At 40.3% G+C, this 18,878-nt stretch overlaps 1 protein-coding gene across 1 annotated transcript in view; it reads left to right on the forward strand.

Annotated features, from left to right (window-relative positions):
• The window catches only part of SENP5 (SUMO specific peptidase 5), a 40,224-nt gene that overhangs the window by 1,615 nt on the left and 19,731 nt on the right, over positions 1-18,878 (forward strand). The window contains 3 exon segments of the mRNA XM_030216546.1: positions 5,157-5,272; positions 5,275-6,711; positions 17,884-17,989. Coding sequence (XP_030072406.1) covers positions 5,188-5,272; positions 5,275-6,711; positions 17,884-17,989 — 1,628 coding nt within the window. The 5' untranslated portion in view covers positions 5,157-5,187.

Below are 18,878 nucleotides of genomic sequence, written 5' to 3' on the forward strand. Positions count from 1 at the left end.
GACCATGGGTCGATTTTAGCAGACAATGGAAAAGGTGCCGGTACTCAAATGCCAGGCCACCCTTCAGGGGTGGGGTGATCACTGAGGGACCCACCCTAGAATAGCCAGGCCCCCTGCAACCAGTCACAGAATCTATGACAAGGCAGAATTGGTGTGTAGAGCCTGAGCTCTTTCATTAAAACTTGGGGACCATGGGTCGATTTTAGCAGACAATGGAAAAGGTGCCGGTACTCAAATGCGAGGTCACCCTTCAGGGGTGGGGTGATCACTGAGGCCCCCCGCAACCAGTCACAGAATCTATGACAAGGCAGAATTGGTGGGTAGAGCCTGAGCTCTTTCATTTAAAGCTTGGGGTCCGTGGGTCGATTTTAGCAGACAATGGAAAAGCTGCCGGTACTCAGTACCCCCCCAAGTACCCCCTCAAAAAAAGCCCTAATATATCTGTCTTTACATTTGAAATCTACAACATGTAAACATCTGTTTGAACACCAAAAACAAGGGATCTGTAACTATTTCCCTTCCCCACTCTCCAACTCTCTTCCTTCCTACCTCCCCCCCCCCCAAAAAAACCCCAAAAAAGACAGTCAAAAAGAACCTAGTGAAATATCCCCTTACCACTAGAATCCAAAATATACAGACATGTGGTCTCCCTAGAAATCAAAATCTGCAGCAAACCCTACTTCCCCTACCACCACCATAAAGGTACTGTGTGGCATCATATTCATTCCTCCTTTCACCTCGAAATACTAACTTGGTAGGTATCAAATTATCTCTGGCTTCCACTTTTCAAGGCTTTTCTTTCTGCAACTCAAGTTTTATAAGCTTTTTAAAAGCGATTTAACTAGCAACTTTTTCAGTAATAATTCAAGGTTTCCAAGTTTATTCAAAGATTTGAAATTCCGCTTGAGAGAGAGAATCTGTCAAAGTAGTTTAGGATAGCTAAAAAATATACTTCAAGAAAAGAACTACAGTAAAAATAGGAAAGGGAGTATACAAACAGCAGAATGAGTTACATTCAGGTATTTCCACATCCCTGAAGACAATGGAAGGTAAAGTGACTTGCACAAGATTACAAGGTGCAAGAATGGTATTTGGAATTGGGATTTCCTGGTTGTCAGCCTCCTGCTCCAACCACTAGTTTACTCCACTGCCACCATGTTTGTTTTTTCGTTGTTTTTTTAAATTCTTTTTGCTAAGTGTTCATCTGTTCTAAGATTATAGATGTATCTATTCTGAGACTGCAGACATAATCAGTACACACTGAGGAATTCTAACATAAATGTCTTATTTTTCACTCAAGTTTTCAGCAAAGGGCCTTATTCTACTCAATCTTACATTTAGTAAACCAGAGCCTAAATGGTAATTCCATAAGCTAGTTGCTCACATTCATTTGGAGGATTGGTCTAATGGTCAGTGCAGCAGGTTGTGGACCAGGGTTGAGATGCTGGGGGATTAGGTTCAATTCCCTTTGCAGCGCCTTGTGACTCTGGGCAAGTCACTTAGCTCTCCATTGCCCCAGGTGCAATATACTGCTTAGATTATGAGCCCATTAGGGACAGTGTACCTGCAAAGAAATTGTAAACCACTTAGGTGTAGGTGGTATGTAAATACTTAAATAACATAAATTTATGTGCATAGGTGCACACTTAATGCATGCAATTGCTAGTATGGTGCCTAAGTGCTATTTTACAAATATCTGCTTAACTTACATGGTGCTTATTTGCCAGAGGGCATATATAGGGATAGAGAATGGGTGGGGTTGCACTTAAGTGCATAACTTACAGAAGACTGTTTTACGTGCATCCCTGCTGCACTTGTACCATTTCTGTGACTGGCGTAAGGGTAAGCTCCTAAATTTTAGGGGTGTTGATTGCTGGGAATATTAGTTGTGTAATGGAACCTAGACACCTAGGTTCATTTATAAAATAGACTCCTATTGTGTGCCCTCCAGGTGCTCAGGGGTCCTTCTGCTAAAGGATTGCCGCATGGTAGTTCCACCCTGCAGCGTGCGACATTTCCGGTGCTAGCAGAAATATTTTACCTCGGTGGATGGTGGGAAGTGCTCCTTCCCCCCACCTCCCCCCCCCCCCCCCCCATTTGTTTTCTTGGTCTTTTTATCCAATCTGGTAAAAGGGGCCCTGGCGCTTTTATTTTTTGACTGTACACCTTAGAAAAAGAATGATCATCTTCTTCCCCTACAGAAGAAAGTGGAGTACAGCGGAGAAACACATGATGGAAGAGGAAAACTGCAAAGCTTGTGTAGTCTTCCTCATCTCCTTTACTGTTTGAATCGTGGCTTTTTAAAATCCTGTTAGTTCTGCAGCCCACCATCTCCACTCGGAGATTGTTCATACTTTTCAAGCAAATGCTTTCTTACTTTACTCTTGATAAAGTAGTACAGTAGCCTTGTTAGTCCACTTTACTGACCTCACCTGAGGAAGGAATTTTTGGCTTCCAAAAGCCACTCAAAAATGTATTGTTAATTCAATAAAAAGGTATCCTTTTTTTGTGGTTTTTATTTTTACTTTACTCTTGAATTTATTCCCCTCATTCTAGATCATCTTATTTGCTATTAACATTTAATAGAAATAAAGATCACCAAACCAGGGCTAGTTGAGTAAGTTTCTGACTAATTTGAGAGTTAAGCTTCCTTCACCAGATCTTTGTGGAATGATCTGTCACAAATGCATTACCTCAGTTCAGAAATAAGGTGAAAGTGTGTGCACAAGCTATAACTTGATGTTTCATTTTTTGAATTTTCTATGGAAAAGAAAATAAGACGATACCTTTTTTATTGGACATAACTTAATACATTTCTTGATTAGCTTTCGAAGGTTGCCCTTCTTCGTCAGATCGGAAATAAGCAAATGTGTTAGCAGATAGTATATATAAGAGAAACATCAAAGCATTGCTTTGACAGTCTGACAGAGTGGGAGGGTGGGGGTATGCATGAGGACATCAATTATCTATTGATAACCTTTAAGAGTGGACTAACACGGCTACCACACCTCTCCCCTTAACAGTAAAATAACACATCTCTTAATGGTAGTCCATGTTGATAACGACCCCCTTACTGTAAAGAGTTGCAGTCTCAGGTAACCAGAGCTGATATTGTGATGTCATAATGGCTCATTCCACCAATGCCTAAGAGCCAACCTCATCAGTGATGTCACAATGGCTTACTTACCTCACTTTTATTACATATAGCAGTAATCTCAATTTTTAGATTAATTTCCCCCTTAACAGTTATCAATAGAAATCAAACAAAATAAAACATGGAAAAGAAAATAAGATGATACCTTTTTTATTGGACATAACTTAATACATTTCTTGATTAGCTTTCGAAGGTTGCCCTTCTTCCTCAGATCGGAAATAAGCAAATGTGTTAGCAGATAGTATATATGAGAGAAACATTAAAGCATTACTTTGACAGTCTGACAGAGTGGGAGGGTGGGGGTATGCATGGGGACATCAAAGCATTGCCAACCTATTGATAACCTTTAAGAGTGGACTAACACGGCTACCACACCGCTCTACTTTGGAATTTTCTGAAATTCTTGATTTTTGGGTATGTTTTGGTTCTTTTGACACATTCAGTTTAATTTTAATACACATTAACTTAACACATGCAATTCAACTTAACACCTATTAATTTGTATATTAACATAATTAAATTGATTTTGTATACACTAAGGGCTCTGTTTACAAAGCCGCGCTAGCGGCGCAGTACTGCCGACATAACCCATTCATTTTGAGTGGGCTGTGTTGGCAATTTATTTTATTTTTATTTTAGTTACATTTGTACCCCGCGCTTTCCCACTCATGGCAGGCTCAATGCGGCTTACATATACAGGTACTTATATTTGTACCTGGGGCAATGGAGGGTTAAGTGACTTGCCCAGAGTCACAAGGAGCTGCCTGTGCCTGAAGTGGGAATCAAACTCAGTTCCTCAGTTTCCCAGGACCAAAGTCCACCACCCTAACCACTAGGCCACTCCTCCACTCAGCTTTGTAAACGGGTAAAACTTTAAGATGTCCCTAACAAATGCACATCTCAAATAAAGGTACTCCACTTGTCACCCATTTGAAAACAGAAAAACAGGTTGCATGTTATTATACGTAACCATGCTACTGTAGTTCTGAGATGTTTTTGATTTTGAATTCTTGTTTTGCTGCATTTTATGGGCTTGAACTAAACGTTCTCCCAAGAAGGATATGTGTAGGAACAGCTGAGCTTTTCTTTTTTTTTATCAGCCAGTTTCTTCCCATTGCTGTGTACGTCGGGTCATTCAGAACCAGGATTGAGATCCGGTACAATCGGCCTCCATTTGCAGCTACCCAGAGATTTTTACCTTATTTTATATTCTCCCACTTACCTGGTTTAATCATTGCAGCGATCATCCTGGGTTAGGACTCCTTCTGAAACCCTTCAGTCATAGGCCTTGAATCCAGCCACTGAATTCCTCAGTGGGAAGAAGTTATAGTCAAGGTTGGGATTGATTGCCCCCCTTCGCAGAATCCTCAACAATGCCGGGGAGCGGAAGACTCAGCTTGGGATCAAGCTGGGGACCTTCCATATGGCAGTAGACAGCACTTGGATATAACAAAAGAGAGGGAACGAAGTACAAACTAAAGTTCAAACAAAAAAAAAAAACCAGCGCCACGGGCCCGTGTCGGGTCTTTTTGTCAAGGCTCATTCGTTAAAGAACTGTGTTCCATTTTTAAAGGCCCGTGGTGCTGTTTTTTGTTTTTTTGAGTAGACAGCACTTGCCATCTAAGCCACCAATCTGGCAGGAATAGATTTTAAGGTGATGTGACTGAATTCCGAGTGGCATAGTCACTAGGAGGGAAGGCAACATTGGGTAAAATAACCCATCTTAAAAGTAGCCCATGTTGTACTATTTAACACTGTGACTTGTTGAATAAAATGGGACCCTGTGCTAGTGGTTAAATAACTCATCTTAAAAATATCCCACACTGATCAGTTCTCCCCTTAATGTCTTGTTCAGAGTCCCAGCTGTGTTTAGGCAGAATTATTTGCATGAACATCTGCCACTTTAGTATGAGTTCACCTAGTTGCTGTAATTTTATAATGTGTATTTAGTAGTGTCTGAACTTTTTTCTTTTTTTTTTTTCCTTTTTTTGGGCTTTTGTAGCCATCTTTCTAGATCAGAATGTGGCACAAAAATGAAAGAACATAAAAGAACTTTTCAACAGAAAAGAAGTGCGCTGCTGTTCCTCTCTAAAAAATGGATGATTGGAGATGGGGTGCTGCAAAATATTGCTTTCAGCAAAGATTTTGTTTTTTACTGACTAAGAAAAAGAGGCATAGTTCGAAGTCTGCAGTGATCTGGAAACAGAGCAAGTCTCACAGGTGTTCCCAGTGCAGATGGAAGGTGTGTTTACTCCGAAGAAAAAGGAAAAATACCAGAGTGCATTTACACGCAAGAAAGCAGCAACAGTTGATCGTAAGAAAGGGTGCTTTTCATAAGAAAACACAAAAAGAGAGAACATTTTTGCCATTTGCATTCAAAAGAGTTTTTCTGAAGGACAAAAGAATAGCAGCAAAAGAATCGGATCCTGCAGCCTTTTTGTGTGCTGGGAAAGAATGTTTGGACGAAGTAACTCAGTTACAGACAAAAGGTGCTGAGGGACCTCCAGAGGATGGCGAGCAGTGCATTGCTACATTATCAGTAAAGAGAAACTGTTACACACCAGTTTCGGAAGATGAAGTAAACGATCTCTTGGCAACTTTGCATAATCAAAAAAAGAACCACCACCATGCTTTAAAGCGATACAGCACCCGTGTCCCTTCGCATATTGAAAAGAAGTTTAACTGGCATTCCAGAAAAAGAGTATTTTCATTTATGATGCATAAAAAGCTGTCTTTAATTAGGTTTTGGCACTGGGTGTTAAAATTACAAAATTTTAAATCAAGAAGCAGAAAACTTAAATCAAAGAAAGTTACTCTAACTTGGATCCAGAAAGTGACCAGCAACCATCAGGGAAACTGCAGAGGAAATTCTGAAAGGAAAGTCTGCAATCTGACTTGTCTGGAATCTAAAGTTAACAATCTTGCTGGGAATCTGTCTCTCTCATCAAATATGAATAATACATCTGCAGTGTCGGGGCCTGTAAGTGGAAATAAAATGCATGCACCTGTTAAATTACAAAAGAATGAAGGGCAACTTGAAGAGAGCATACCCAGCAATCAGAATGTAAAGAAGTGTCAGCCCCTGGGAAAAACAGCTTCTCGATGGAAGGGAGCAGCAGCACTGACCGGGGAGGAAGTGGACCAAGCTCCTACTGTAAATAATTGCCCTGAGCTTTGCACTGCAGTCACTGGAAAAGAGATTGTGGCTACTAGTAAAGAGGACGCTGAACCGAATCAGATTACAGGCAGTGATGAAATAATGCTGTTGGCGTCCAGTAAAGTAGCCCTTACGAATGATCATGTTTCTGGCGGTGGACCTATTGCTATAGAGCCTGTACCTCTAGGCAACACCTCATGTCAAATGGATGTAGCTGGATCCACAAATTCGGACATTTTTAGTACAGAATTGTTGGATCATCCTTACTGTAAAAGTCCCTTTAATGCGCCTGTGTCAGAAGGCCCAGAAGTCAGATTGGATAAGCAAAAGGGAAGAGTGAAAAATGGACAGAAAATAATCTCTCAAGTCCCAGATGAGCAGTTGGCATCTTGTATAGCTGGTATATTTTTGTGCTTGTTATAAAGCTCCTTAAGTATTAAATCTTGTGTTACTGCTAACTGTTATCCCCAAGTAGAATCGTAAAGTATTCAGCCACATCTATGTAGGAACTGTATATCATTACTGAGTTGTCATGAGCTTAAGAACTGTGAACGCTCCTAAAATGTCTTTGAGCCACAAAACGCCAGCTTTTAAAGAAGAGAGTGGCTTTTACATAATTTCACACGAGTACTAGAGTGATGTGGTAGCCGTGTTAGTCCACTTTTAAAGGTAATCAATAGAAATAAAACATGGAAAAGAAAATAAGATGATACCTTTTTCATTGGGCTAACTTAATACATGTTTTGATCAGCTTTCGAAGGTAACCCTTCTTTCTGATCTGAAGAAGGGTTACTTTCGAAAGCTAAAATATATCGTTAGTCTAATTAAAAAAAAGGTATCATTTTCTTTTCTATGTTTTATTTTATTTCTATTGATTACATGTGTAACTAGTAAACAGTTTGGTATATTTCAAGTAAGCGGGCCTATTAATGGGATTGTGAAGTAATGTAGGGGCCTGTTAAAAATCCTTTTTTAAAAAAGTATTCTTATACAACTAGAGCATCTGGCCTATCTTCCATTCATTAACACAAGTTACATAGAAACATTCCCCCGGATTCTATATATTGCGCCTAGAAATCCGTGCCAAAATCTAGGCGTATTCTGTAACAATGTGTGTAACTTAATTAGCTTAAGCTAATCAGTGTTGTTAACAGCACTTAACAAGCAAAAATGAGCACTAATTGGCAATAATTAGAATTTTCTGCGCACAGTTTGCGAAGTGTATTCTGTAATGAATTGCACCTAAATTCTAATGCACGCGCAGTCGAAAAGTGACATGGTTATGGGTGGGGAATGGGTGTTTCGTGGGCATTCCAAAATTTACACACGCATTTATAGAATATGGCTCAGTGCATGTAAATCTACATGCGGGGATTTAGGCCATGTTTTCATTGGCCTACATGGGCGCACATAGTTTTAGGCGCTAGGATTTCCACCTAAGCGTATTCTATATACCGCGCCTCTATCTAGGTGTCACTTATAGAACATGCTTAAGCGGAACTCCTTTTTTTCGCAGATTTATTAGGTGCGATATATAAAATCTGGCCCATTGTGAATAGCAGTAGGTGGTTGGACCAAAAACACCCAAGTCAAAACACATGAGAGAAACGGAGGATCCCGATATGGAAAAAGGATGGAATAAAAGCAAATTTAAATGACTTCCACACTAACAGGGCACAGAGGGGAACAGGTACAGCTCTGGCTGCCTTGGGCAGACTGGATGGACCACACAGTTCGTCTTCCATCATTCACTGTATTACTATAGGGCTCATTTTTGAAAGAGAAAAATGTCCCAAAAGTGTCATAAAGCACTATTTGGAGGAATTTCTTCTCAAAGCATCCAAATCTGTATTCTCAAAACCTATTTTGCAGAAGTTTTATCTATGCAATTTGTCTGCAGTTCGTGCAAATCACAAGGAGTGTGTTGGGCGTTTTGAAGGAGGGATTAGGGTGGGTTAGGGTGTGCCTAGCACTTGGCTGTTTTACAGCCATAATGGAACAAAGCCAAAACATGTAGGGCAAAAACTTCAACGTTTTGATGTAGACCTGCTTTTACAAATGAATAAGACTCAAAAAGATGCCCTAAATGACTGGATAACCACTAAAGGGATTCAGGGATGACCCCCTCAAAAATATGAATAAAAATAGTATTCAAAAGCTTCTGACAGCTTCTGATGTTATAGCCAAGTCAGTTGGAGTAGCATACAGGTCTCTGGGGTAATGTAGTGGTGGGTGCAGTGCACTGTAGACAGTTGGACCGAGGCCTATACCTCCCTTTACCAGTTATACTTATGGTGGAAACTGTGAGCCCTCCAAAACTCACTAAAAACCTACTGTAGCCACATATAGGTGCCCCCTTCATGCATAAGGGCTATTGTAGTGGTGTACGATTGGGGGTAATGGGTATTGGAAGGCTCAGCAAATAAGATAAGGGAGCATTTATATGAAGTCCACAACAGTTCCCCCTTGCTCTTGATGTCCGGAGGATCAGTCTGCTAAAAATGCTGCCCTCTCCTACATCCCAATGGCTTGACTTTGTGCGTTTTTAACTTGTGGGCTTTTTTTTTTTTTAATGGCCTAAAAAGATAAACGCAGAAAGCACAAAACCTTGTTTGAAATGGTATTTTTGGGAAAAAAAAAAAGACATTTTTCTGAAAATGGTTACGTTTGCTGTTCGCATTTGGGACATCTAGCGCAAAAAGTCTAAAGGCCAACTTAGACATCATATCAAAAATGCCCCCCCCCCCCCCCCCCCCCCCCCCCCAATGTATGTTACTATGATGGAACAGAAAGACCAGCATGGTCCATCTATTCTGCCCAGGAAGGTGGTTAGGGTTGTAACTGCTGCTCAGCAGGTTATTCCTTTGTGTTTCTTTGAAGTGTGAAAGTAATTGACTCTTTCCCATGCCAGCATAACTTTGTGCGTAAGAGATGATTAATGTTAGTATTTACAGTGCTATAGGTATTACAAAACTTGCTGTTTTCTTATTGTTAGGAAGTCTTGTAGAAGTCGAGCGATTTTCAGTAACATTGGTTGTGTTTTCTTATACTTGTGGATTTTCATAAATTAAAATGGCAGATAACCCAAATATAACATCTAAGCCCAGGAAAGAGGGTGGTAAAACTGTGAAAGCTGAATACTCTCCAGGAATAAAAGTATGCACTATTACCACTTACCAAACAGCAAGTTTAAGCAGAATAAATGTGAAGCTGGCTGAAGTATAGCAATTCAAACCAGAAGTCTATGCAACCCCGTTACCTTAAATCTTGTTGCTCCAACAAAATACATTTTTGTTGCCAGACTTTGTAATCCACTGTACCAAGCCAGAATTTTATTTTGCTGTGTGAAGGATGTAATTTAGTTGGTTACGGGGCCCTTTTACTAAGCCATGGTAGGGCTAACATGCACGTAGCGTGTGCTAAATCGACGCTACCACCAGGATAGCTCAGGTGCCCTGCGGTAGCTTTGAAGTTAATTTGCACTGTTTCCTGTACTACAAAATCATTTTCTACTGTTGGGGGGGGGGGTCCCGGCTGTAATTGACATTAATGCATTCTGTCTGATTACTGCAAGAATAGCACTTGAGCCTTTACTGCCAAGTAAATAGGTGGCATTTAAGGACTCGGGCAGTAAATTGCCACGTGCTACTTTTAATATTAGCACATGGCCATTTACTGCCCCTTTAAAACAAGGCTTTTTTTTTTTACCTGCCATGGTAAAAAAAATTGCCCAGCGTGCGCTAATTTCAAGTGTCCAAACTAGTGCAGGCCACTTTTTACCTCCCATAGAAATTGGCTATAAGTTTTGTTTTGTTTGTTTGTTTTTGTTGTTGTTTGAATGAGCAAGGTTTGAAAAAAATACTATTGACATCTCTGGGCCAATAATAACTACCTAGCCATATATACAGATAGCAGTTCAGTAACTGGCTTTCCATTTTATAGTCTATATCTAGGTAAGAAATAAACTTTCACAGTAGTAGTTTGGTATATCCCGGATGAATAGAAATTATCCCAGTTGTCTCTACCACCAATAATCAGCCATTCCCTTGCCAGCTGCTGCTGTACCTTGTGGTACGTTTTCTGCATTTTGAATCTTAAAAACATAGATACTGGCTAGATGGACCATTGGTCTTACCCGATATAGCTAGTCTTGTTTCCAACAGTGGCTAATCCAGGTCACAAGCACCTGGCAGAAACCCAGATAGCAAGGTTCCAGGGCAAGCAGTGGCTTTCCCATGTCTGTCTCAACAGCAGACTATTATTTATTTATAGTCTAGAGAGAATCCACAAAAGTGGAGAACTCAATAGATCCCACGAGGCGTGAAGTGAAAAATAAAAAAGGTGGGAATATAAGCCAGGCTATCCAAAGAATGGAACCAAATTATCTTTAAAATAAGCAGAATTTAATAATTTTCAAACAAATGATAATATAACAATCGCACATTAAAAATGACTTGACACAATGTTGTGTTTCAGCCGGATAGGCCTACATCAGGAGTCTATAAACATAAACAAACAATAAGTAAACAAATTATGCATAAAAATAAACAAATTATGCATAAAAATAATATACAGCAAATGATATACTGAAAGAGGAACATATATAGACTATCAAAAAGATCAAAATAATCGCCATATAAATGCAAATAGTAAAATTCTATTAACATGAAACCAATTAAAAACTATATATATATATATGCCAAATAATATGCTAAACGAATATACAAAAAAAAGGAACAATAAATAAGAAAAGGAGCAAAAAAATTGAAACCAAAGAGCAAATTAAAATATACATACATGGGGATAAAGGACGTGTGAAAAAATGAATGAAAAGAACTAACCTTTTAATCAAGGTGAACAATGAATTTAACACATCAAAGGAATCTCAAATCACGAATAAAAGATTCCAAGGATAAAAGGTCTGCAGACAAGACCTTAAAAATGGTCTGTGGAAGGCAGAGAAAAAAAATTACATATAAGCACATATGTAGTTGAAAGCATAATGTGCATGGATAACAAACACAAGAGAATAGTCCGTATGATCACATGTGTGGTTAACATTCACGAGGAAATATATGTTTAACCGTTTAGTCGCGCCAAACAATTAAAATAAATGAATAGGAGAAAGCCTAACAAAAAGAAAGAGTCATGTGATCTACCTATATAGCCATTTTGCAGCACTGGTCCGTGATTGAAACATAAGACTAGCTAAAAGTTTGTACCCCGCGCTTTCCCGCTCAATGCAGCTTACATAGTAACAAGAGAATACAATCTGTAATATCAAAATCAACAAAGGAGGTATATGGTAGGACAAATGAACAAAGGGGTAAATGGGATAAAAGAGGTATGAGAGAAAAGATAGGGATAGGTAAGGAAGTGGAGCAATAAAGAAGAGGTAGAGAAGAGCATGGAGCGTAACTATGCACTGAGTGAAAAAATATTTCCTCCTATTTCTTTTTAAGTTTCCATGTAACTTCATTGAGCGTCCCCTAGTCTTTGTATTTTTTTTTTTTTTTTTGAAAGAGTAAAAAAATCGATTCACTCGGGGTTTTGTAGACTTCAGTCATATCCCCCGTCAGCCATCTCTTTTCCAAGCTGAAGAGTCCTTACCTCTTTAGCCTTCCCTCATATTCAAGGAGTTTATACCCTTTATCATTTTGGTTGCTCTTCTTTGAACCTTTCCTAATTCTGCTATATCTTTTTTTTAAATACTGCAACCAGAATTTAATGGAGGACTCTAGCTGAGGTCACACCATGGAGTGATACAGAGGCATTATAGTATTCTTAGTTTTATTTACCATCCATTTCCTAATAATTCCTAGCATACTGTTTGCATTTTTGGCTACCACTGCACCGCGGGAGGTGGTGGAAATGAAAACGGTAATGGAATTCAAACATGCGTGGGATAAGCATAAAGGAAGCCTGAGCAGAAGGAATGGATCCTCAGGAGCTTAGTCAAGATCGGGAGGCGGGGCAGACTTATACGGTCTGTGCCAGAGCCGGTGGTGGGAGGCAGGGATAGTGCTGGGCAGACTTATACGGTCTGTGCCAGAGCCGGTGGTTGGGAGGCGGGGCTGGTGGTTGGGAGGAGGGGATAGTGCTGGGCAGACTTATACGGTCTGTGCCCTGAAGAGCACAGGTACAAATCAAAGTAGGGTATACACAAAAAGTAGCACATATAAGTTATCTTGTTGGGCAGATTGGATGGACCGTGCAGGTCTTTTTCTGCCGTCATCTACTATGTTACTATGTTGCACTGGGCAAAAGATGTCTGTGTATTGTCTACAATGTCACTTAAGGGCTTTTTCTTTGGTGCTGACACCCAAGGTGGATCCTAGCATCAGGTAACTATGATTTGGATTGTTCTTCCCAATGCCCATCACTTTGCATTTGTCCACATTAAATTTCATCTGCCATTGGGATGCCCAATTTTCCAGTTTCCTAAGGTCTTACTGAAATTTTTCGCAGTTCGCATGTGTTTTAACAACCTTGTGTAGTCTTGTAATCTGCAGGCTTAATCACCGCACTTGTTCCAATTTTCAGATCATTTATAAATGTTATATAGCACTGGTCATAGTCGAGATCCCTGCATCACTCCATTATCCACCTTCCTGCATTGAGAGAAATGGCCATTTAACCCTACCCTCTGTTTTCTGTGCAATAACTAATTCGTAATCCACAACAGAACATTGCCTCCTATCCTATGACTTTTTAATTTTCTCAGGAGTCTCTCATGAGGAACTTTGTCAAAAGCTTTCTGAAAATCTAGGTACCCTACATCAACCTTTATCAACATGTTTATTCACACCTTCAAGGAAATGAAGGAAAATTGAGGCAAGACTTCCCTTGACTGAAACCATGCTGACTCTGTCCCATTAAACCGTGTTTATCTGTGTGTTCCGTAATTTTATTTATTTATTTTATTTTTATTCTTTATAATAGTTTCCACTATTTTACCCAGCACTGATGTCTGGCTTAATGGTCTTTTAATTTCCTGGATCACCCCTAGAAACAATTTTAATAATTGGCGTTGCATTGGCCACCCAATCATTAGGTACTATGGATAATTTTAATGACAGGTTACAGATATAAGCAATTTCATGTTTGAGTTCTTTCAAAGTGAAAACTTACTTTCCGCAGCACAGGTTTCAGAAGCCTATTCAATATGTTCAGTTTAGTGCTTTCCTTACGTTGCAGCCAGAATCTTAGACATGCTAGGCCTTTTGTGGACCTCAGTGGAACCAAGTCACAGACTTTATTTTCCAAGATATACCCATCTGCCTCTTTTTCTTCAAGCCATGTTGCAGTGATGGACCACAGACGCTAAGCTACTTATTTAGAGAAAGGAGGGATGGGACTTGATATCCCGCCTTTCTGTGGTTACAATCAAAGCAGTTTACGTATTAAATACAATAGAGGGTTAAGTGACTTTCCCAGAGTCACAAGCAGCTGCAGTGGGAATTTAACCTGGTTCCCTAGGATTGAAGTCTACTGCACTAACCACTAGGCTCTTCCCGTTTGAACCCACATGACCATCTGATGCTTGCCTAATAACTGCCTACATACCAACCAAATAACCGTACTCCAATACATGTACCATCTTTAAGAGCTAGAACTTCGGGTGTCCTCTGTCAGATCACATCTTAGTGCTCTGTCAGCCTGTTATGTCCCGATATCAGACTCTGGCTTCCCATTGCCTCTCTGTATTCAGTCCAGAAGGCTCCAGTTCTTGTGGGATCTGAATGTCCTTTGCTTGCAAGAGACTTCCATTTGAACCAGTGAAATGCAAATCTTGAAGAACCGAGCATGGACTTTCCTAGTGGCAGTAACTTTGGCTAAAAGAATTGGTAAACTTCAAGCCTGATACTGTCTTATATTAAGGTAGTCCTACAGACTCATCCTAAGTTCCTTTCCTCATTAATGAGGAAGTAGCATTGCCTGCCTTCTTTGCTGAAATCTCATAAGCAACAGTGTGAGAAGACCTTTGTACTTTAAACGGGCTCTTTCTTACTATATGAAAAGGACAGTGTTCAAAGTCTGCACAGCTTTTCTTCTCCTTCAGTGCAACAGACTTGGGGGCCTTTCAGTGGCAAAGCATACACTAGCTAAATGGCTAGTGTTCTGTTCTATTCAAACTAGTGTCCTCTTAAACCAGTACAATCACTATCACACACCACTGCCTAGATTAGTCTTCAGAAACAGTGCATTGGTCAAGTGGTACTGACCTGTTTTTGTGATCTGTTTAACTAATGCAGCATCATTGTGGATGAGTTTCTCTTTGGCATTTGAGATATTTGGTCTTTCTATATGATAGCATACCTCCCTTTTTATATTTGGTTACATTGGTTACCAGTTGAGACTAGACTGCGAGGGTCAAAAATTTACATCAGGCGTAGATGCTGTTCAAAAACACCATCCTGGAAACCCAGGCCAAATATATTCCACGTATTAAAAAAGGAGGACGGAAGACCAAATGACAGCCGGCGTGGTTAAATAGTGAGGTGAAGGAAGCTATTAGAGCTAAAAGAAAATCCTTCAGAAAATGGAAGAAGGAACCGACTGAAAATAATAAGAAACGGCATAAGGAATGTCAAGTCAAATGCAAAGCGCTGATAAGGAAGGCTAATAGGGACTAAAAGATTGCGTTGGAGTAAAAGGGGCAATCAGGGAAGGGGAAGCCGTAGCGGAGAGATTAAATGAATTCTTTGCTTCGGTCTTCACCGAGGAAGATTTAGGAGTGATACCGGTGCCGGAAATGGTATTCGAAGCTGACGAGTCGGAGAAACTTGATGAATTCTCTGTAAGCCTGGAGGATGTAATGGGGCAGTTCTACAAACTGAAGAGTAGCGAATCTCCTGGACGGGATGTTATTCATTCCAGAGTACTGATAGAACTGCAAAATGAGCTTGCAGAGCTATTGTTAGAAATATGTAATTTATCCTTAAAATCGAGTGTGGTACCGGAAGACTAGAGGGTGGCCAATGTAACGCCGATTTAAAAAAAAAAAGGTTCCAGAGGAGATCCGGGAAATTATAGACTGGTGAGTCTGACATTGGTGCCGGGCAAAATGGTAGAGACTATTATTAACAAAATTACAGAGCGTATTCAAAAGCATGGATTAATGAGATAAAGTCAACCTGGATTTAGTGAAGGGAAATCTTGCCTCACCAATCTACTTCATTTCTTTGAAGGTTGTGAACAAACATGTGGATAGAGGTGAGCCTGTTGATATTGTGTATCTGGATTTTCAGAAGGCGTTTGACAAAGTACCTTATGAAAGACTCCAGAAGAAATTGAAGAGTCATGGGATAGGAGGTAGTGTTCTATTGTGGATTAAAAACTGGTTAAAAGATATAAAACAGAGAATAGGCTTAAATGGTTATTATTCTCAATGGAGAAGGGTAGTTAGTGGGGTTCCCCAGGGGTCTGTGCTGGGACAGCTGCTTTTTAACATATTTATAAATGACTTAATGGGAGTAACTAGTGAGGTAATTAAGTTTGCTGATGACACAAAGTTATTCAAAGTCGTTAAATCGCGGGAGGATTGTGAAAAATTACAAGAGGACCTTGGGAGACTGGGTGTCTAAATGGCAGATGACGTTTAATGTGAGGAAGTGCAAAGTGATGCATGTGGGAAAGAGGAACCCGAATTATAGTTACGTCATGCAAGGTTCCACGTTAGGAGTCACGGACCAAGAAAGGGATCTAGGTGTCGTCGTCGATGATACGTTGAAACCTTCTGCTCAGTGTGCTGGTGCGGCTAAGAAAGCAAATGGAATGTTAGGTATTATTAGGAAAGGAATGGAAAACAAAAATGAGGATGTTATAATGCCTTTGTATTGCTCCATGGTGCGACCACACCTCGAATATTGTGTTCAATTCTGATCGCCGTATCTCAAAAAAGATATAGTGGAATTAGAAAAGGTGCAGAGAAGGGCGATGAAAATGATAAAGGAGATGGGACGACTTCCCTATGAGGAAAGGCTAAAGCAGCTAGGGCTCTTCAGCTTGGAGAAAAAGCGGCTGAGGGGAGATATGATAGAGGTCTATAAAATAATGAGTGGAGTTGAACGGGTAGATGTGAAGCGTCTGTTCATGCTTTCCAAAAATACTAAGACTAGGGGGCATGCGATGAAGCTACAATGTAGTAAATTTAAATCGAATCGGAGAAAAGTTTTCTTCACTCAACGTGTAATTAAACTCTGGAATTCGTTGCCAGTGAATGTGGTAAAGGCAGTTAGCTTAGTGGAGTTTAAAAAAGGTTTGGACAGCTTCCTAAAGGAAAAGTCCATAGACCGTTATTAAATGGACTTGGGAAAAATCCACTATTTCTGGGTTAAGCAGTATAAAATGTTTTGTACTTTTTGGGATCTTGCCAGGTATTTGTGATCTGGATTGGCCACTGTTGGAAACAGGACGCTGGGCTTGATGGACCTTTGATCTTTCCCAGTATGGCAAGACTTATGTACTTATGACTCATTTTAAAACATGTTTATTTAAAGTATTATAAACATAGTAACATAGTAGATGACGGCAGAAAAAGACCTGCACGGTCCTTCCAGTCTGCCCAACAAGACAACTCATATGTGCTACTTTTTGTGTATACCCTACTTTGATTTGTACCTGTGCTCTTCCGGGCACAGACCGTATAAGTCTGCCCCGCCTCCCACCACCGGCTCTGGCACAGACCGTATAAGTCTGCCCAGCACTATCCTCGCCTCCCAACCACCAGTCCCGCTTCCCACCACCGGCTCTGGCACAGACCGTATAAGTCTGCCCAGCACTATCCCCGCCTCCCAACCACCAGCCCCACCTCCCGATCTTGACTAAGCTCCTGAGGATCCATTCCTTCTGCACAGGATTCCTTTAAAGTATGTTTAAGAAATTTTAGAACTGTAATGCAAACTGGAGTGACCCTGAGCTCGGCAGTCGCCAGCTTGCATACCTGATTCAATCCTGCTTATCAACAGGAAAAATAGAGTTGCTTACCTGTAATATGTGTTCTCCATAGATAGCAGGGTTAATCAGGTACACAGTCCTATCTGTCTCCTTGAGAGTTCATAGTGAGCTTTAAACTGGGGGGACTGCTGCATGCATAAAGCATGAGCCATCCAATTAGATAGACCTTTAGCTTATAGTGTGGGGAGTCCTTCAATCTTCAATTCTGTATATTTTGTAGATTGATGAATTTAAGTGAGTAAAGCATGAGCCAGGCATACTTAACTTTACACTACTTTACTGATAGTTTTAAGTCGTCTGTGCTTCCTATTTTGAGGTATATGCTTTATTATATAATCTATAGCTGTGATGTAATATCCTAATGCGCTTCCCCTTTCCCCATGTCTTTTCATTATGTCCTAGTATGCAATTGCTAGATTTTCTCTGTAAACTGGTTTGATTTCCTTGGCAAAAGGCAGTCAAATTAACAAACCTTAAACCATCAGGTGATGTCACCCACTTGTGTGTGTGGGTTCTAATTCTGCAGTCTGCAGAGAACATCTGTTACAGTGAAGCAACTTAGCTTTTCTTAATGCATGATTTTTTTATATCTCTTGTTCACTGTTTTTTAAAGGATTCCTCTCAGAGGTTATGAAGAAATATGGGAGTTTAATTCCACTTTGCGAAAAAGATGTGCTTGCAAGATTAAGAGAGGTCTTTGATGAAGATTTTTCTGGCAGGTTTGTAAATTCTAAACTAATGTTTACCGTATATACTCAAATATAAAAGTTGGGGGAGGGGGCTAAAAAGAGGGCCTGCTGGCATTCCTCCAGTTCCCTCCTCTGGTGTCCAGTATTATTGTCATCCCTCCTCCACCACCTTGTTCTCCTGAACAGATGCCCCCCCCCCCCCCCCCCCAAGGGCTACTGTTTCTCCTAGTGGTGTAGTTAGTGGAGAGTCAAGGCAGGAGCTGTTCTCGTGCGCCTCTGCTGTCTTCCTCATTGAAATGGCTGCTGTGACTTCAGCAGCAACCTTTCAAGATTACTACTGGAGGTCATGTCAGTTATTTTGTGATTGGAGCAGCTACTTGTGTGTGTTAAGCCTGTAAAACTGCTTTAATTTTTGAAGTGCATTTCTCTAGTTTGGCCAGCAGGTAGTGCATGTTAGCTTTTAAGGTGTTAAAAAGAACTGACCTTTCCTTCTTTAGTTAACACAGGTAAAGGAAATGCCTGCAGTGATGTAACCAGCTATTTTAAAACCTTGTTGTTCTGGGCTCTGGTTGTCCCAAGAGCTCATTTTCATTTGGATTTTACTGGCTTTTTCCCCGAGCCTTAGCCGGGAAGAAAAGAGTGTAGGATCTCTTTGCTGAGGCTCTGTGAACAATATATGTCCTGATCTTCCCAGGTACTTTGTAGAAAGTAAACAAATGTTATAGTTGATCTATATTTCAGTTACCTGTTATTTGCTGATTACACTTATATTTTGTTCAATATTTTTTTAAAGACGATAAACGCTATTCAGTTTCTTGCCTCTGCTGTCTGGACTGATAGAGAATTCCGGTGGCTTGTGTGTTGGGTCTGTGAGTGCTTTCTGGGAACTGTGGGACCACTGGGAGTGTGTCCCCAGTAA

Source organism: Microcaecilia unicolor, chromosome 10 (assembly GCF_901765095.1).
Source record: "Microcaecilia unicolor chromosome 10, aMicUni1.1, whole genome shotgun sequence".
Lineage (NCBI taxonomy): Eukaryota > Metazoa > Chordata > Amphibia > Gymnophiona > Siphonopidae > Microcaecilia > Microcaecilia unicolor.